General features: G+C 32.3%; 1 protein-coding gene across 4 annotated transcripts in view; it reads right to left on the bottom strand.

The window, feature by feature from the left end:
• Nucleotides 1-19,997, bottom strand: part of LOC109608677 (LIM domain-binding protein 2) — a 65,570-nt gene extending 45,573 nt beyond the window's left edge. For 2 of the 4 annotated variants that reach the window (XM_020025198.2, XM_020025199.2), the window contains exons 1-2: nt 19,692-19,997; nt 16,842-17,475 (exon numbers count right to left, since the gene is read on the bottom strand). In XM_020025198.2, the coding sequence (XP_019880757.1) occupies nt 16,842-17,475; nt 19,692-19,731 (674 nt within the window). In that variant the 5' untranslated portion in view covers nt 19,732-19,997. The remainder of the gene's footprint in view (nt 1-16,841; nt 17,476-19,691) is intronic. The other 2 variants (XM_020025195.2, XM_020025197.2) reach the window with 1 other exon arrangement.
• Nucleotides 19,998-22,129: the final 2,132 nt, after the last annotated feature.

Genomic DNA, 22,129 nt, shown 5'->3' with positions numbered 1-22,129 from the left:
TAAAAATACAAATTTACTTATATATCATATTTTGATAGACATTAAAATCATTCATAAATAATAGTTACATAAGATATAAATAAAAGTTTTCAATTTCAAAAAATATTTAATTAAAAATAATTAATATTTTTTTCTTTTAACTTTCTTATTATACTTTTTTAACAATAAGTGTGACATAACAATTAATTTATTTATACAGTATAAATAAAGAAAAATATTTTGTCAATATACACTACAAAAACAAAAAATATGGTTTTGTGAACCTTTTCATCTTCAACCAGAGCCACACCACATGTATAGCCTGGCAACTGGTGTTGCATAATTATCGAAAATTTTGAATATGCATTAAGTCCAGCATTAACAATAAATTTCGCGCTGTATTAGGCCGATGTTCCCCGGTGAATCGGAAAGTACAGAATACTCCGGGCGCTGCTCTTGGAAGACACGTACGGTCCCATGGAAACAGATAGCATCGCTTTATTGATTGGCGATGACTTAATTATGCCTAATATGGATCGGAGTTAATTTGATACCTAGTTGCAGCGTCGAAGTAAACACCTGTTTGTCGTGTAACGTTAGTTTGCTTCCCGCCTTCGCAGACACGTACCCCTTCTGTTTATATTCAGACACAATTAACCCAAATAAAAAATATTTGGACTAAAGATGAGTTGCGCAAATTTATCAACCCGACCGGTTTTAATAAGGATGATAAAAGGACGAGTTAATGTAATCCATGCTGCGGCTCCATACCACACAAAGGCGCCATACACGTGTGGTATTTATTGAATATGTCGGTGTATTTTTTGTATAGATGCAAATTTGATCATTGTATTTGTTCATTTCGCAAAATTGGATGATAATGGGACAAAGGAACATCGCGGTTGTTACATTAATTGTTTGAAATTAATAACGTGTTGGGTCACAAGCAATTTATGCTGACCTACATTTTAAAGTTTTAATCGTTTCTTTTTAACTTCAAATAAACTTGTGTATGTAAACAAACACAATAATTAAATTAACGTTGCAACAAAATAGATTAATGAATTGAAAATGATGAAAGTATAACGTACTTACAATAAATGTTACGTATGAAATTGTACATACCTAAAACAAATAAATACATATTAGCAACCAATTTAAAAGTTTATAAATAGTGACTTTTCGATTTTTCTATGTTAACAAGTCCAAAATTTACTTTATTTGTTACATTGTAAAATTATACTAGAAACTGGCTTGGAATATTCATGCATAAACGACCGTCATATTTTCAAAAAGTAATTTAAGAGAAAAACAAAAATAAAATCCGTAGGTTAAATTAAATTGTTGTAGAGGTTCATGTAAATATTAAAAAATAATTTAGGTAGATGAAATTAAAAAAAATTAAATGAATTTTGTCCGAACGCTGATGAATATGTCTGGTTTTATTTAACGATATTTATTGTTTGAGGTACTCATTAGAGAAAAAATATTTTAGAGTAAAAAAATAATTTTGTTAAACAATACATATAAAAAAATATGTTTTGCTTTTATCATTCAAATTAAAACAGAATCTGTTGTTTAGAATAATGTCATTAACGATGAAAAACTGCGAAAGAAAAAACAAGTATGGGGCTCAATGAATACAATGGCACTGATGGTTCAAAAATTTTACCATCGTATCAGCAATGTGTCGACGTTTTTTATTAGTGTATTAATTATTATTTTTTCACACTATTCTTCAGAGGACTGAAATACAAATTCACCCAATTGATCAATAAATTCAATTATACTATATATAGTAGTTTTCCTAAATAATCTGTGCCTGTTACTTTTCTCCAAGTATAATAATATTACTATAGACATATAACAATTTTTTGTTTAGATTTTATTATTATGTACTCAAGGAAATTCTACCAATATTTACTATCCATTATTTTATAAATTTAATTAATTAATTAAATTTTAAAAACTCTTTTGTGAAATAGCACAATATATTCGTAATTTTTTGTAAAAAAAATTCAGTTTATTCCTGAAATTTGCACAATATAATACAAAATTGTTAACTTTGAATTATATTTTTTATTTTTTGTAGGTTAACCATGGGCAATTAACCCCCACGTCGGCCAATAAGACCTTCAGTGGAAAAACCGAATGCATTATTCATGCAACTAATTCGCTAGAATGATTCCAATATAGTACGTATTTGCCCGGAGATAGATCGCGCTCGTCCAACGTACCGTGCATTAAATTCGCCTATGCAGATATACAATAGAGTGAGGAGGCAGTAGGGCTTGATATCAAGCTTACGTTTTTCTTTAATTACGAACCGTAACCATGACAACGTCATAGTGTAGCTCGAAGCGGTGGCATCCTTGTGTGTGTGTGTATGTATGTGTGTGTGTGCATCAACGTTGTTCCTCTCTCACATCCAGTCGTGTTCAAACACACGCACTCACACACATAAACGAAACGTCGAACATTTCAAATTCGCTATCGATTTTCCTAATTTTTCGGCCTTTCGCATGTTTGTGTGCGGGATACATTGCGATAAGCGCCGTTATCTATGTCATATCTCTGTGTGGATGTGTTATTCCGGGGTTAAGGTTATTGACATTGGCGTCAAACAGATCAAAATGCCGCACTTGTCAATCCAACAATTATATATGTTGTTGATTCATTTCGTTTTACTTTTGTTCTCATAAAAATACATTTGTGCTAAAATATTTTTTTTTAATTTTTACCAAAGCTTTCATCTGAATAAATCAATTTGGAATTTAACCTAAAAATTATTATTAAAATCTATCATCCAATGTTAAACCAGAAAAAATAAAATATTAAAATTTACATCTACTAACACTTTACTATTATCATTTAACTAAGTAATTAATATATTAATAATTTCAGAATTAATATATTATAAAGAAAATAAATAATACAAAAAACTATATTTTATATTTACAAAATATATTTATGTTCTCAGAGTACACAATTTTAATAAAATTTAAAGTAAAAGAGTTTTTATAGAATTGAATTATTATTATACCATTGGATATTTTAAAAAACTGAAACAAGTAATTTAATATTTTGGTTCCGAAATTTGTTTTCATCAAAATAAATTCTTCGAGTTTGAAATTGACATAAAAAATAAATTAATAATTTAGCTTAATATAAAAAAATTGCACTATTTTATAAATTGTCAGAATACAAAAATTAAAAAATTAAAATTTTAGAATATATAATGTTTTAAAATATTCTTGATTCTGAGAGTTACAAATATTTTAGACTTCAATTTCTCACAAACACAAATATTTTTAAAATTTAGAACCATACTCAATAAATTTCTAGAAATAACAACTTCAAGAATAAAAAATATTAAAATGTATTTTTCAAAATAACAAAATACTATTCTCATTTATTTTGAGTGGCTATTTTAAAATATTTAATTATTTTTTTAAGAGGATAAGACATAATAAAATACAGTGGAATACTTTTAAAAATCGTAATATACCGTTTTAAAATTGTTTAAATTCTCTATCGTTCATGTGCATATGTACGACGTAATAATTTTTATACCATTCATGTATTTGTTAGTGATTTTATTTATCAAATACGAACCATATAAATAGTTTTACATTAAAGTACTGACACTGTTACATTAACTGCTTACAAAACAGCCGCAGCATGTGTTACAAATCAGGTGATTAATTGCGTTATCCCGCGTTTTATAAATTATTTCCATTAATTGCCCCCGCTATCCATTTTATTATGCGTTTTCACGCCGCCATGGTTCCACGATCCCGTTGTTGTCCGAGTTTACGTGGCACCCATTGTAACTCTCAATTATAAAAATCCCGGCTCCATTAAAATCTTACGGAGGCCGTCCAATTGTCTAATAACGAACCGAGCATTCCATTATGGAAATTAGGAGGCGAGCAACTTTATTGCGTTGACCTCTTGAAAAAATGACGAACGACCGGGAGGATCGTCAAAATGTTTGCACAAACCGAGAGTTTCTCGGAAAGCCTCAGGTCGGTGACTTTAGAATATGTACAGGTATAGAGGTTCCGAGAATAGGGGAAAGATGCTATGGCCCAATAAAGGATCCTCTCGCCCGTTCACTTAGAACCGACGCACTGCCTGGGAATCGACGCACGATTTTCTGTTTTTTCTTAATGTTCCACCATTGCAAGAAAAGAAAAAATATTATAAAAATTATACAATTTGTGATATTTTTGGGTAAAATATTTCTTGTAAATTTCAAGATAATTCATAGTGTTGTCCACGAAACTAATATTTTAATTTTTTTATTTTCATAATAACTAAAACTTTGATCAAATACTATAAAAAAATATAAATAAAAGAAAACTATATAAAAACAAAATGAATATATATTGTCGTAAAATCAAATATATTATACACACAACCGAAACTCTATTACCTTTTGTTTAAATGTGTCTCTATTTTAGTTTGAACTGTTTTATTCGTAGTTATGAGTTTTCTCAAAGACAACAACTTCCATGGAAAGATTATTCTCAATGAGTACACATTGACAGCATGGAGCATTTTAACTGCATTTGACTTTCTCTAGATTAATTTCATTCTTTAAAATTCCTCTACATCTTAAATATTACTATGTAATGCTTCTTTAACTAGATATTTATTTCTCAGATAAATCAGAAAAGTTATCATTTTGTGGATTTTTTATTCATTTCTGTCGGGGTCACCTAATTCAGCTTTCATTGCTCTCTGTGACTACACCTTGTGCAAATCTCCGAAAGTAGAATGCAAACTTTTTTTGATATTGGTTGAAATGAGCCTTTCGAATGAAAGTATTTAGTTTTTCTAAATTTACATTCACCAAGAACATTCACTACTGATGACTATTAACTAAATATTAATTAAAATAAGAGTTTATTTATTTAAAATGTACCCAATATCCCTGGTTCACCTGTAGTATTTACATGTGGAACGGACAATGGAAACTTTTTCAAATGGTCACGTCGAAATTTCCCTACGAAACGCATTTGCAAGTAAACGAGGGATTCCGCAGCGATTCGTGATCCGTCTTCTCGACAGTGATGCAAGTCAAACGTTCGTCATCCCGCATTTAACAATTTTCTCTTAGATGCATGTGTTTTTCAATTAGACCATCCAAGACCTCATTACGAAATCCGGCAACGCTTGCTTCGTCGCGACGACGGATTATTTCCTTTTATTCATCGCTATTGCATAACACAATGGTGATATATGTATTCGTATTCCGTATACGTTCCTTCGGTAATAATTCAAAGACCAATTAAATTGCTCATCGTTTTACGACCGCACGATAAAAATTCAGTTATACCAATTTCGGATTGAACCCAGGCATTATTGTGCGAACAATAAACTACGTCTTGTTTACTGCAAAACTTAGATCATATCTTGTTACATAAAATTCAAGGTTGACAATAAACAGAAAAACATTGGTATTGTGGTAAAAAATCGTACCGAACGATTTTCTGTAAGGTTAATTGTGCAAGGTTTTTTCGTTCCCTTGATTATACGCATTTAGTGACGCTAATAAATCATCAAAATTGCAATTGGCTAATAGGTTTTATTAATTTATTTATTCTGAGACAACTGGCGTAATTAAATCAATTACTCAATTCAATCGGTATGGTTATTCAATTAAGTCTATTTTACGGACAGTGATGTAGTACTAATCACTTCGAATATTAATTCATATGCATAGTTATTTCATTGATTAATCACTGAATACACCGACAAGTTTAGGAGCTTTACATGTTACCAGTACACAGTACACATGTGTGGATTATTTAAGTCACAAATATTAATGTTTTCTTTTATTCTTTTATTTAAAATATAACATATCTGTCTTTATTAAGATATATTTAAAAATTAAACTAAACTAAAATGAAATGTTTAGAAAATCTCAAATTGAAAATTAGACATTTTTTTAATTAATTAATTTTGAAAATTTAACCCCATTATTATTTTAATACAATAATGTTTTCTAATAATTATCTTGACTTTTATGTCTTCTTAAATTCTTCCAAATTCATCCCGAAAATCATTCAGAAACAATAATTTGATCAAAATGTCTCAATCCAAATAAAACAATAAAGAAAAATAAACTGGAAAAAGCAAAAAGAAAAAACATTTTCGACACAGGCAAGTTGAAGAACATATATTCACATATCCCCAGTTACTCTGATACACTGACATTCCAGTAATTCGGACCCCCTTATTTTTGGATAAGAAAATAATACCTAACAATATAAAGTTAAAAAGAAAGCCGATAATTTGTAAAACACAATACAATCTTATAGTCAACTGAAATTAACCTAGATGAAACTTTCTGAAATTAGTTCAACGGCTTTGACGTTCATTTGACTCCATATCCACAAAAAAATCCTGGTTTCTACTAAAAATGTTAAGTAGGATCGCATAGTAATTAGTAGGATAGTAATTTCTTGTGACGAGCCCAAATTTAATGTATAAAAAAGTGATGATTCTGCTTATATTAAACATCCTACAGGGACTAAAATACACAAAAAGTTTGTTATACCCACAATGAAACATTGGGCCAGAGACATATTAAACAACAATTTGCTTCCATATATTGAAGAAATGATACTCTTAATAAAAGTGTTTCAATATGAAAACAATCCCAGAAACAAATTCAAAATTGTGACGGATTGGTAAAAAGATGTTTTGTCTTCACACCAACCTTGCAGAAAAAATGGTGGATCACGTTTATAACTAAATTCGATATAAACATTTAATCACATCATCAGGAAGAAATATGGACCATAATTGTAAAACAAACCCGATATTATGCAAAGTGTTAATGTTAAATTAAATAACACAAATTTAATCATTAAAAATCCCTTTCGGAATTAAGGTTTCTATATTTATGTCAAGCTCAATTCAGAAAAATATGTGACATTTATCCAATAAGAATATAATGGTGTATAAAACAAAAATAATAAATTAATATTTTAAGTGTTAATATTAAATAAAAGAGTTAAAATATTTAACATTTTAAAAAGTCAACATGTTATAATGTCAACCATTGTCAATTATATAATATAATTATGTCTATATTCATGTTTTAGATATTGTACAGATATTTACATTAAATTTAATGAAAATTCACATTCACGTCGTTTTCATCAGTTTTTTCATTTTAATTTAGCTTTCAATATAAAAGAGCAACTTTTACTTAAGTTAGTAATTTATATCGACAACTTAAAAATAAATTTATTATATTATTTTGATTAAATAAAATAATAAACTATTTTATATTGAAAATAATAATTTCATTTCTACCTCTATTTGTTATCTGTATTATTTTATTTAATTATATAAATTTATAACACAATTTTTTAACCATTTTTCAATTTAGTTCGATTTTCTATCAATAAAACTGATGTTTTAATCATGCGGAAAATTGTATGATAAAGTAAAATAATAGCGAAAAATTCGTTACTATCAACATAATCACACTGTATTTATGATACAGATCAGATTTTTTAAAACCTCATAAAAATGTTACTCCAAATTAATGAAATATTACATATAATTACTAAACAATGCGTTATAATTATATAAAAACAATTATTTTTATGGTCATCGAACATGAGAGAAACGGCGCCCGGCGTCGGCCTCCACGCCGCAAACGGCGGAGCGGCCGGGCATCGCGACAAGAGGTCAGTGCGGTGTGTGTGTGTGAGTGCGGAGAACAACCACGTGGTCGCCGCGGCCGCATACACCTGTACGTTCCGCCGGCCGGCCGGCATCGCTGGGACAGGAGGACGAGGAGGAGGAGCACCGCGGCGTTGCTCTGGTGTGCTCGGCTTTCTGTTCCGAACCGCACGGTGGCCCGCGACCGAAATTCAAAGTCGTTTTGATTAAATAACACACGTAAATTACGTAAACTTAATAATAAATTATATCAATAAAAAATTAATAATAATGTAAAATGTTTTAAACGAAACGCATCTTATCAACATTGAACAAATTTATTTAATTTAAATAATGCTAGATAGTGGGGGGCAAACTAAAAATAGAAACAGAATGTTCTTTAGTTCCTTTGTATTAAAATCAGTTGGCTTAATTTATTATTCATACTAGAAAAAATAAAAGTTTACTTACATATATGTATTTGTAGGAAATCATTATCATTAATTAACGTTCTGTGATGGATTCCAATTAATAATTTGCAATTTTAACAACTTTTTAAAACAAATTGAATGATATGTAAAATAGTTAGTTATTATGCAAATTCTGATTGACGAACATAAAAATATTTTTAACATCTCTAATATATTTAAAAAACAATGATAAATTTGCTACTTACAGCTTTCAATTATAATAAAATAGACATAAAACAAATAATTTTAATTTTAATATATTTTAATATTTATTATGATAAAACATTTTGGAAACAACGATTTTTTTATTAAAAATTAATCAGAATTTATATTACAATCTAAAAGATTAAATATAATTTTTATTATCTGAATTAGATCATCAGATTTATTTTTAATGAAGTGCAACGCTCTGCAAATTATTAATAATTTATTTTTGTGGTGAAATAAACAGAAATTCGGAAATTTATTTCATTTTTATTCGTAAAATAAAAAAAAATATATGATACAATTTTAATATTAATTAAAATTAAAAACATTAAATATAACATTTTAAAAAAATAATAAATTTTGAACATTATTATGATTGATCGTTAGTTTTGGTTAAAATAATATTAAATTATATTTAAAAAAAATTGAAGAATATAGTGTGTGTGATTTTAATATTTTCAAAACTGGTAAACCCAAAAAATAACAAACAAAAATATAAAAAAGATTATTTCAGACGCCTACAAATTATTGATTTGACGAGGGTCCAACCCCTTGAATGTATAACTTAATTAGAATAAAATTGGTTACTGCATTCAATATAATGTTACACAGATAAATATTGTAGATGGACTTAAAAAATTAAAATAAAATTAAAATTAGTACACTAATATAAAATACTTTTCCATGTTACGTAAAAACATATATTTCAAAATATATTTTTTAATATAATAGTATAGTAAAACAAACTATGTACTTACATAAATAAATAACAATTTATGAATATGAATAATCATCTTATATTTATAAAATAGAACCAACGACAAATATTTTATTTATGTTATTTGTATCAATTTAATGGTTAGTATTTTACGAAATATATGATACAAAAGATATTTAAACTATCAAGAAAGGAGGCGTGTAATTTATTTTACTTAAAAAAATTTTAAAAATAAAAATGTAACTTATAAATTCTCAAAAAAATAACAATGGTTACCTTATATTAATAATACTTTCCTCAAATATCATGTTTGTTAAATGTGTAAGTATATAATATTATTTTCCGTGTGTTTCATAAATCTTGAATAAATTAAATACCTCGAAATTTATTTATTTAACATATCACATATATTTTTGAGAAGTTTTGACTTTTTAGACATTTTAAAGATAAATTCAATTATGGCATCCATTTGAAATAAAAGTTATCGTGACATTTTAAGTAAACAATTTTTTAATTTATACGTACACCAGTAGCTGTTAAAATCAGTTAATTTGGAACAAACTGTACATAACATACAACACATATTATTTATTGGTATTTGGCTTTTAATTAATTATATTAAATCCCTGATAATCCTTAATTACAAAATCCATTCATTAATGTGAATTTATAAATGAAAATATAAAAGGTTTTTACAATCTATTTTATTAATCCAACAATATGAAACTTTGAAAAACTTTATACAATTCTTCTGCTAAAAGCAGCAACAACTGCCTGGTAATAAATAGTTACAGAAAAATATATATTATCGAGAATATCATCGATCATCGTATGGTAACTTATTATTATAGGAAACAATGAACACTTTAAAGGAAAAACTAAAAAAATATTAAAACTTAAACAGAATATGTCCATCAACCCTTTCAAAAAATGTTTTTAATAATTAATGTAAAAGACCATCCTTTTACAAAACAGGCACTCTAGTGCTACTAAATTAATTAAAATTGGTATTACAATTACAGGAAAATAGTGGAAATAAAATATTTTCTGTCCTCTAGTTTCTACAATATGTTGTCTATTTAAATATATCAAAAAGGTTTACATTTGTTCCAATATGTAAATTTGACGACCAAGCTTATGTGACCTATTAAAACAGGCAATAAATTTAAAACCCAATTGCAAATTAAATTTTCCGATATGCAACATCACATTTCAGTACAACCCCCTAAAACTCAAAACCCATCGCATCCACATAACCAACGTAAACCAACCCATCGCGCGTCCGGCTTCTTCGCTGTTCGTGGGTCAGCGTGCGCCCGGCCGCAACGGCCCAGAGTGCGGCGTGGCGCGGCGGGGCGAGGGGCGGCGGCGGTTTGGAAGAGAACGAGAGAGCCCGAACCCGGCTCCGGGGCGCCCCGCCGAGCCATAACCATCCCCCTGCGGTCTACACTCTGGTCGGCGCGTCCGGGTCCCGACAATAAACACCGGCCTCGCTCGCCGGGCTCTCCGCTCGCTACGCGCACCGCGATAAATAAATACCGGTTTCTAATTGTTGCTCGGTTGTTGTTATGGAAAATATTGTTACGCCGCTTGCGTAACGACGGCGACGGCGGCGACGACGGGCCACGTCGTCGGACCTTCAAATTCTTACGCACCGCGTACACCACGCGGGTTTACCTTTCTTTTTTCCCTATTTTTCCCCGTGCAGTTCCAGCGTCTTTTTTGTTTCGTTCGGGAGGGGACGGTAATTAACCGGAATCGTCGACATCCTTGGTGAGTCGCCGGCCGGCCGGACCGACGCTACGAGTGGAATGTAACTTTGTTACTGGCGTTCGGTATTATAATCGTGGAGCACGTCAAAAAGTAGTCGCACATCTTTGCTCTAACCCACATTAACAACTAGGCACTTGGATTTTAAAGTGGCACTTTAGATATTTTTTGCTGTTCTTAATTGATGCTTCGCAATTAGTTCAGTTACTGTTTTACGGCTACTTCTTGTGTTTTTAAACAATTTAGTTCGTTGTAGAATTGAGACATAACTACTAAAATTTTTCTGTGTTCACATTTGTTATAATTTATAAGAATTAATTAGGGTATAACTTCCCAAGAACTCTGATTATAACTTTTTAGTAATTTAAAGAAATAATTAAATATCTTGTGTATTAATAACAAGCCGTCACTTGTTGCTTGATTGATCTGATTCTACTTTATTAAATTGTTACTACAGTTCACATCAATATCGACCATTTTCCAGATATCGAATTCGTTTATTTAAATCGATCGACTAGATTTAATAAAATATTATTACACGTATTTTAATAATATTAAGTATTCTAATAATAGTAAAACATTTTTGAGTTTTTAAAACAGATAAAAAAAATCAGATTTTCTCCTAATTTACCAAATTTTTACTCTTAAAAATTTTCACTTATAGAAAATAGCCATATAGTTTGATATAAATAATTATCAAGAGTTTCTAAGTAAATAACTAATTCTTATTCTTGAATGCCTTTTTTCTAATTTCTAATTATTGAAGAATTTTTGAAAAAAAAGAACCCAATAAGTATTTCCGTATAAACATCATATATTAAATTTTATTTATTTTTTTACAGGATGATGATTTTAATCAAAAAATTTTTAAACATCTACTTAATTCTGTGAGTTAATGCTAAAATTGGTAAAACATCCACCTACCCTTCAAGTGAGACTGGGGGTAGGTAACTTTGAAATCTTAAATAAGAAGCCCCATTTTTATTGCAATTCTAATTCAACAGCAACATAATTGTTTAAAGTTTAAAACTTTTTTTATTCATGGTAAGTACTGAATAGTTTTTTTCTACAATTTTTGTTTGTCATTTTCTGTAAAATATATTAATTTAAAACAAAATTTCACATCTTAAAAATCAATTCCCTATATTCGAATGTTTAGATCAAAATTGATGTACTATTTAATTCACAGAAAATTTCAAATGTATTCTCACAGTTCAAAATGAAAACTCCGAAAATAAAATATATATACGTATATTTCGATAAATGTAACTCTTGTGATAAATTATTCATATTACACATTACGTAGAGTAAATATTACAATTAGAAACGTCCAATTACTGTCAATATTGTATCTACGAAAAATACTTGTATAAATGTAACCGTTTGTGTATACACCCGTTTAAGTGCGATAGAAATAAAACTAGACGTTGCGATAACACACTTGTTTTGACGTTTCGAGTGATAACCGCAATTTTTAAATTTCGTTGTCCGATAAACTATCGCCAAAGACCATGCAAAATGCTATAAATAAAACTTTCGGTTCTGTCCGGACCGTATGTATAAAATAGAGTGGATACGCATTTAACTAATCGCAAAGTCAGTATATTTAAAAGGTTGTATAAAAACTTGTTTTCCAGGAAAATTGTCACAATTCTTATCGAATGTCCAAGAAATAAACTATGCCCGTTGCGGTGCTAAATCTAAAATAAAACGCCCGTACAACCGTTAATAATTAATGAGCAATTGTATGAATAAATGCACATAATTAAATTTATGTAATTGTATAAATAAATCCACGTAATTAAATCATAAAATAAACGACTTGTCGCAATTAAATAAATCAAGGCATTCTGGAAAATAAACCGACAACATATTTAAGCAAATTGAGAGCGGAAGTGGTGCGTCTTCGTGATAGAGGCATTCTTGGTTTATCGGAATGACGTAAATTGAAGTTCTTGACGGTGAACGATGGAAACAACGTACGCATGAAAATATAAACCAAACACCTGTTGATTAGACGTTTTTTTAATGTGCACAATATTAATTATTCTTGCTATAATCTACCATGATATTTTAGTGTCAACATAATGATGTTAATGTTTAAATTAAAACAAGTTATGATTGGCCTTAATGAAAGTTTGCGAGACGGTCTTTTGCAGTTCTTGCATATAAAGTTCATCGTTAAGCTATCTAAATGTGTAATCTTAATATGATATATAAATAATAGGGACAGAATTATTTAACATTTAGTATTAAAATGTAATTATGTAAGATTACACTTAATTCAAACTGAAAGTAAATATTATATTACAAAAAATTCAGATTCATTATTTATTATTTTGTTTTTTAATTTTAATAACGCGCATAGTAAATGTATTCATGTTTTCAATATTAAACTAATTTTATTAAAAGCAAACTATAGTGAAATAAAATTTCAAATTTTTATGGCTTAATCAAACATCCAATGGCCTAAAGGCAAAATTTAGTGTACCGATATTTTTACTTGATTAAATTACTAAGTATATCGATAACTCGAAGCAAATTGGTGTGCAATGGCAGGGTGAAAATTTCGAATAACTCGAACTGAATATTTGGCACAACCTTCGATAACTAGAATTTTTCCTGCCTCAGGTAGCCAACAATTCTAAGATCAATTGTCGATAATGTTTACATGATTTCAACATCTTAAATTCTAAACGGAAGTACATTTTATTAACGATTACTTGGCTGATAAACACATATTTATTACTTTCTAGTAAGTTTCTTTGTGGTAAATCATCGTTCGAGTTATTGAAATTCAACTGTATTTGTTTTCTTTTGGTTCAATTCAAAAAATGATTTGATTTGATTTCATTTAATAAAACTATAACTTATAATTTCTCTTAATTTTAATTTATACTACAGAGAATATTATATATATTTTCAATATTTATGTTTTAATTTTATTTGCTAACCAACTAAAAACATTTTTCATAATCTTAAGAGATTTTTTAAAGAAAAACCCTGTTAAAAGTAAATATTTGAGGACGAGTAGATATATTATAATTTTTTATATTATACAGTGTAATTAATAGAATAAATAATCTTATGTTGTCGATTAATATTATTTGCAATGTATATGGAAAGATTTGTGATAAAATCGTATAATTTATAATATTTTATTCCTTTTTTATCAATTTACATGTGAACAGTAGTTCACTAACAACTATATCTGATTTATGTGCAAAATAGTCCGTGGATTAGTTTTTTAAAGCCATTGGCAATCAGACGAATCCAACAAATTTTAAAATTCAGTACTTTTCATAAAAAATTAAAAATGATATACTATGATATAACTAGTTTATTGAAAACTTCAGAAAAATTTTCATATACCAATATCCTATTTTACATCGAAATATTTAAGTTCAAAATTAAGTGTTACTAAGTAACATTTACTTAAATCTGAAAAAGTGGATCACCTTGTATTCCCTAATGTATAATTCATTACTCAGATTCATTGCTACTAATAAATATTATTATTAATGTTCTGTTTTACATTTTTTAGTTAAACACTTAATCAAAATCTTCCAGGAACAAGAAAATTTCAAAAAAATTAAAATCTCTTAAATTTTATAATTATCCGTAATTAGTTAAATTTTCTGAATCGAAAAAGAGTCGAATTTCGCGGATGTGCCCGATCGCGAGGAGAATCCACCTGCGCGTTGCCGGGGCGTCCCTTCGACCAGGAGCGGCTTTGTATATCGGTGCGGGTCCCCGACGCGCCGACGACACTATAGACGTATCGAGCCGGCACACACAGAGAGAGCGCTCCTCCGTGCACCTCGCGAGCGAGAGTTGCCGCGCTGGCTGCCCACACCGGCAGCCAACCAACCCCCCCGAGTTCGCGGGCGGACGGTGCGCGCGGTGGGACGGGAAGGGCGGTAGGGTTGGAGGGTGGCGGTGTGCAGAAGGACGGGAATGAGGGGTGAGGGAGGGGGACGAGGAAGGGGAGCGGGCGGTGTGCCGCGGCAGCAGCGGCGGCGGATGAGAACGCGAACGGGGCTCGTACAGGCGCCGACGAAAATATTTACATATCCTCGCCGATGTCGGCGACGGGCGCGTAGCCTACGCGGGGACCCCGGGTCCCGAGCCCCCGAAACGGGGGCCGCGTGAAAAAAATTGGGGACACCGTGCACGGGGCGCCCAACCCACACGGGCGAGCGGTGATATCACAACGGTGTATTCTTTGAATTGGGACGCATTTTTAATGTAAAAAAAAACTATTTTGAACGACTGATTATTTCTGATCCAATTGAAAATTACCGAATCGCAGCGTTTGTATAAAAATTTTCATTCGAATTTTCAACAATAATTATTGTATATTTTTATCAGGGTTTAGATATACTCCAAATTTCTAATAAACTAATATCTAAAATTTAATAAAACTTTCACAATGAATGAGATAAAAAAGGTATAATTTTTAAGTCTACCTAATTGGACGACTGCAGTACATAGCAATGTAACAGTGCACTAGATTATATAATGATACAGTCGTCCAATTAAACAGAGTTACCACATTATACAGTTAACTCTACTGTACTATTAAACAATATATAGTACTTTTTTACATTGTTACATATTTCAGTCGATTAATAAAGTAGTTAATAAAGAATTTAAATTAAATTTTATTTTATTTCATTATATGTAAAAATTTTCAAAAGATTTTTTCTCACCAAATGGTCATGAAAAGAATGTGGTTAAATAGAATAAATTTTAGAACAGTGTACACCACATACCCACTACCACGTTCTCTCTTGTCAATATCTTAAAAATGAAAAAAAAATGGATGACTCAACTTGAGAATTCTAAATGTAACAAACCTAAACATTAATGCATTTTTAGATAGCCTTATACCATAAACAATTCAATAGAATAGATTGTTTTTCTATAAAATATCAAAGTTATTAGGTACTGATTTAAACCCTAATTAGGTAATCAACTGCTCTGGAAACAGCTAAATAACAACATGGGATTTTATGTCAAAAATAATTATTAACTAGATTCCTAATTATTCAATTCTAAAAGAAAATCTAATTTTATGTTACACTTCACAAGAAACATGTCAACATATTCTCATCGGACATCGATTTAATTCAATTTTTTAAAATAAATTTTGTTTATTATTCATTATTTTAATTAATTATTTTTTTTTAACAAAAACATTTTTGTATTGAAAAACGAATATTTTTCTTAATATCGAAAAAATTCCATATATGCAGTGAAATCAGTGAAGTTCTGGCAACTTTTGATTGGAACAAGGCATCAACCTCGAACAAAACTTATGAAAATTTTATAAATTTAAGTAATTGCCCAGTATCATTATGAATTATTTTTATTAATGAAAAGACTGGTTTTGTGATCTCAATTGAAAAGTATTTTATTTTCAATTCAATGGTAAATTGTTGTCTCAAAAATAAGTTGTGTTATGAACAATTTAGGTTAGAACTTCCAATAATACTTATTATTCATTAAAAAATAGGATATTACTTCAAAAAATACAGGTCAAAAATAACACAACAGAACACAGTTTAATATAAGGAGATAATTTTTTTCGACTTGACAGTATATTATATTCGATATTTTTATATAGTATATAGGATATTTATAATTTTATTTTTGTCTGTTACAAATAATCAAATTAATATCAACAGCACAAATGCAAGCTGCTATGCTATGCTATTAAAAAACACTCACCCATTGAATGTATAAATGCGTAAATAGATTTAACCCTCGACGGGGCATAGCAAATGAATAATCGAGGGAAACAATATCGGATACACAAAATGTTCCAAGCTTTGTTCCATTATATACTTAATTGTATTAGCATATCTCCCAATAACTAGTTTATTGGGTATACCGATAAATTACAGTATTTCGACCACTGTGAAGGAAAATTTCATTCGAATAATATTTTATATTCCTGTATAGCTTTTTAGGACTACAAATATAAACAACACATAACGTAAACTTACCCTTGATCAACAGGAATAGGTCCGCCCATTTGACGGGCCATCATTCCGTGTCCGGGTTCCATGGGGCCGGACATCGGATGACCGGGACCCGGACCGAAAGGTGAGCCGGGCGGCATGCCGAACCCCGGTCCGGGTGCGAAGTGCTGGAAGTGGGGATTGCCACCCGGGCCGGGACCGCCGACGAACGGTGGACCCGACGAACCGGGTCGTCCGAAGGGCGGTCCGCCCGCGGATGGCGACCCAAAAGGTCCCGGTCCAGGTCCGGGACCATTGTAGGGTCCGGAGTTGTTGGGCGGCGGGGGGAAACCGGAGTTGCCGACGCTCTGCGGCGGACCGGGACCGGGCGTCGACGAACCGGAGGGCGCGGGCGACGCATTGTATTGGGGCGTCGTGGAGCCGGGCGGCGGTCCGCCCTGGTAGGGAGGGGCGCCGGCGGGCGAACCGGCCCCGGCCGGCGGGCCCCCCTGAAAGGGCGAGGCGCCCTGGAAGCCCGCCGGCGGCCCGGAAAACGAGTTCGCCTGACTCTGTGCGAAGTTCTGGGGCTCCGAGCCGGCCGGCGGTCCCTTCCAGGTGGTGGCCGGGTCCTCCAGGGTGACGGGCAGCGTGATGGGGCGCGCTACGCGGCGGTTAACGCCTGCAACACAACGCACATTTTAATCACCTACACATATTTGGTCCTGATGTCGTCTAAGACGACTGATAACCTAATAGCACGGCGAAATATTCACGTACGAGATAATAACGGTTTTAATTAAAACTAATGCTACCAATTTAATCTATAACTGATATACATTAATTTAATCGATAGGTTCTCGAATAATTATACGAAATTTATCTTTTCGAATTTCAATGAATCAAAATTGATCAAGTGCAAGTATTTACAAAACATTAGACACAAGGGTACAATAGTGATTAATCGTACCTTACTTAAATAAAGTAAATATTGCACAGTTGACATATACTTTATCAGTTTTTGTTATCATAAACTTGGATGGTAAAGTAGCAATTGATGGCATGAATGGCACATAATACTTAACGCTACTTTTATAAAAATTAAGAAATACAATAGTGATTTATATACATAATTACTAAAATATTAATTTTATTTACAAATCTGGTTATAAAACTCAAAAATATGTGAATATATATTTAGTTTAATTGACTTCAGCAATACAATAAAAAATAAAATATGACCAATTACAAGGTTCTCATGATTTTTTTTATATTTCTGTCAATTAAAATTATTAATTATAATCCATTTCAATATTTTTTGTTTTATTTTTTTGGAAACGAACACTAACCCATCAAAAAAATTATTTCAAGAAATTATGAAATAAAAAAATTCCATGCTTTTGTTTGCCACTGTTGTTATTTTTTTCATGAAATCAAATTGATTTAAGACGGAATAGATAAAGCAAAGTTTGTTTTGACTGCAAACGAATTATTTGGATAACTTTTAATGATTATTATTACAAACGTGTAACTTTACAGACAACTGCGTAACATCGTTTAGTTGCATTGATTAAAATGTGTCACTTTTTAATTTCGAATATAATTTATGCACTTAGATAATTAAAGAAATTCAATGAAAATATTTTAAACTATTCGATAGTAAATATAAATAAATTGAATCATTAGAGACGATGCTAAGAGAGAATATCTTATTTATAGCGAAATTAACGTTCCGGTTTTATCAATTCATATTTATAAAACGGAACCATAATTTTCTGAGCCATAAATTTCATAATACAGGTATTTTTTTAAATAATTTTATACGAAGCTATAAACCGTAGTCGCAAGAGAGCACACCACGGAATTTTATAAATCAATTGGTAACTAGTAGACGATACTTTATAATCTCGTTCGATATTTCTACTCGTGCACCATACTCTATGGTTACGCCCCCTTTGATTCTAGCGTGGTCCGGATACGTCAAATGAGCACTCAAATTCTCGTTTCCCATAGAGCATCATTCAAACTACGTTTTTATCAACTGAACGTCAAAAAACACTATGTTGCAGTGAATAATATGGACTTTAATAATCTACAAATTCTCTATATTTTATTTAGTACTGGCTTAATTTTTAATAAGTAAACTAACACTATAATAACCTACATATTGATATTGATTGTGTTGTATCAAATTTGATGAAGACATTATAGTATATCTACCAAATTACGTTTACTGCGTGAAATATTTTATGTTAGGTTTACGTTCATCAAGTAGAATAATTAAATCGATTTTCAAAAATTAAACAATTATTTTGTAACCAATTAATAAATTAACTTAGTTCTAGGTATCTTAATTAATAATCCATTTATATATCCAATTTATAGGGACTATTATTTTTTGTAAAATCATGTTTTGTTAATTCAACGAAATACTATGATTAAAATAAAAATACAGGAATTTATCTGAAACGTAACGTGACGTAACAAATATAAAAACATCATTTAAATAGAAATTGGTTTAAAATACATTATTGTATAAAATTATCTGTGAAACTCTGCCAAATTAGTTGCGACTTATGAAACCGTCAAGTTTCCGCGGATGAAACACAAGAAACTGTCACAAAAAACCTATTATATTATAAAATAAGCCGGTTTTCGAACCTAAACAGCGTGCACTCGTTTACAGGGGATATTCGGCCACTGTCTTCGAATTCTAAAAAAACCCAATACACACACTGAAACCTCCGAAACACTCAGAACATTTACGTACGCCGGAGAATTTGAATGGCTCACTTGAAACCACGGAACGCCCCACACACACAACAAACGGTTATAGGTTATGTGCGTGCACGGACCCAACAACAAACCAACCGAAATTCAAACCGAACCAATATTTACATTTTGCTTTACGTTGCCCACCAGCACGGCCTGGCCGCATAACTCTCAGACCACCACGTATTTTTTCTTACACCGACTCATCGCGCTCACTGTCGTTTACCCGGAATTTTTTTTCATACGGACGCGCACACAACTTAAAAAACGTTATCGAACCGGGTCGTATTCCCCGTGAGATAGGCAGCGGGTGTTTCGAGTGCCGTTTTGCGTGGCCACTTTGTGTACAACTTCTCAAGAATCACACCAAGTAAACACTGTTGGAAGTCAAAACGATAGCGCATGTTTGACTGCCGCCATTATTGTATATACGAATTACAGGCGCCTGTTTTGCCGGCGGACGTTCGAAATACGCCGCCTCGGACGACAACAACGAGGCGACGACGGGAGAACGTTACCGAGATTCAGGTGGTTTTCGGCGAATTTGTTGTTGGGTACGCGCGTCGGTCGTTGGGCAACGGTTACGGGTTTAGTGTCGCGGGTAAATGGGTGTCGCTTGGTCGGGTACCTTTTTGGGCTTTGCCGCAAGCGTTTTGCAGTAAGGGAGCAATGGCAACAGGGTCAACTAATTTTCTTCTTCGGTCTTCTGCAGAAATGATCTTGCGATAGGCAGCCACGGAGCGCGGCCATTTTTACTGCGTGAAGCGGACGATGCGAGCCGCGGCGTAGTCCCGAACTGCCGGCAGCGCTGTGCGACGACACATTCCACCGGTTTCAAATTCAAACACCAAACACAAACACTGTTAGCGGGCATGCAATAGGCGCAACAATAATATACACAGGGTTGAAAAACTGGCCCGTGACAAGACGACGGACGGAGCGACGCAACGCGGATCCGATCGGACACTAATTTTTCATAGCACACTCGTCGGATTTTTTTCCCGATCGCAAGTCTTCCATCGCGAGAGAGAACACTCCAGTCGGCGGCACTTCGACAGTGTCACCCTAAAAATCAATAGAGTCAACCGCCCCTCAGCCCTTCCCCACCCTCTGCTCATTCAACATCACGACTGTCATTACTACGCGACGCGTCGTCGAAACGGGGCAGCGGGTTTTTCAAGCGCGGCGTCACACCGGAGAGGCAGCACACCTTCGGCCGGTAGCGGACGTCACTGTCGCACACCAGAGACACGACTTTGCCACGTCTGAGGGAAGGCGAACCGCAGAACTGGAGCGGTCGGTAATCGGTAGCCGGCTTATCGGACCAACGCCGCTGACGCGCCGCCTTTCCTAGCTACCTTCCACCGTGGCTTTCCGTGCAAAAACCAAGCCGTAAAACGCTCGGCAATCTAGGGGGGAGACAGTGCGACAACGACCACATTCCCGTCTTTCCGTCCAGGATTTAATTAAAAAAAAACATCCCAATTGACAAAAGAACTCTTGCGACCTCGGCCTGGTTCAAGGTCGCTCCTAGTGTCAGAAGTTATTTTAATTACGTGATCGTGCAAGTTTGTCCACGCTTGTTTGCCCATCTCTCTTTCGCTCAACGTACCAATGGAGAATTTGCGATGTGCGAATTCGTGAGTCGAGGGACCCGTAGTAGTACGCATCATTCAAGGATTTCCACAGTCGGTCTCTCTCGCTGCCAGATACAAGCCGTGCCGCCGACAGGCCGTCCAGAGACCTTGAGACGAAGCGAAATTTATTGCACGGAACGACATCCTATTTCCCGCCACTTTTATCAACAGAACAACGAAATAAATTACCATTTTTCTTGAACCATCATTATAAACATATTGCTTATTTCCTTACTTCTTCAAGGCCTTAAAATTACTTTTCAACTCATCTGTTTCGAGATAAATTTATCATGATTCGGAAAAATTTTCAAAAGCTTTATTTAGCGTTAACAAAGAGAAAAACTAAGTAACGATTCTTCAGTTTTTATATTAACCATATTTGTACCCTTAAGATAGGCAACCATGTCTAGTCCTTGAGCGATAATGGCTTTGTCACAAAGAAAAATATGTATTGAATTGTATATGGATTTCGTGCCACACAACATTTTTATTTTGCTTTACAGTGATTACAATATACCCATGAGGACCGTCCTTGCAAAACCAGACAACTTCCTTCTTACATAAAATGTGATTATTTATCCTGTTTCATTTATTGTTTTATCAAAATAAGTATCCAATCACAAGTTTTTATACCTTTTTAGTTTTCAGTGACAGTTTTTGCATAAACAGACACATTTTAATAAATATGTTATAATTTGTAAAATTTATCTATCAAAAATATCCATAATAATATATCTTCATTTGAATTAGAAATTCATCCTGAAATGTTCTACTATTCTAACTACAAAAATATGAATTACAAACTACAATTTAAATATCCAAATATACAAATTCAGTACAATAGCACAGACTCATAATGATATTCTTATACAACTTTTAACATTTAAGAAAAACACAACACGTTCATTTCATATTTGAAAAAGAGAT

The sequence above is a fragment of the Aethina tumida genome, chromosome 3 (assembly GCF_024364675.1).
Source record: "Aethina tumida isolate Nest 87 chromosome 3, icAetTumi1.1, whole genome shotgun sequence".
Lineage (NCBI taxonomy): Eukaryota > Metazoa > Arthropoda > Insecta > Coleoptera > Nitidulidae > Aethina > Aethina tumida.
Note: the sequence above shows the minus strand (reverse complement) of the source record. Positions and strands in the feature narration are given on the sequence as shown.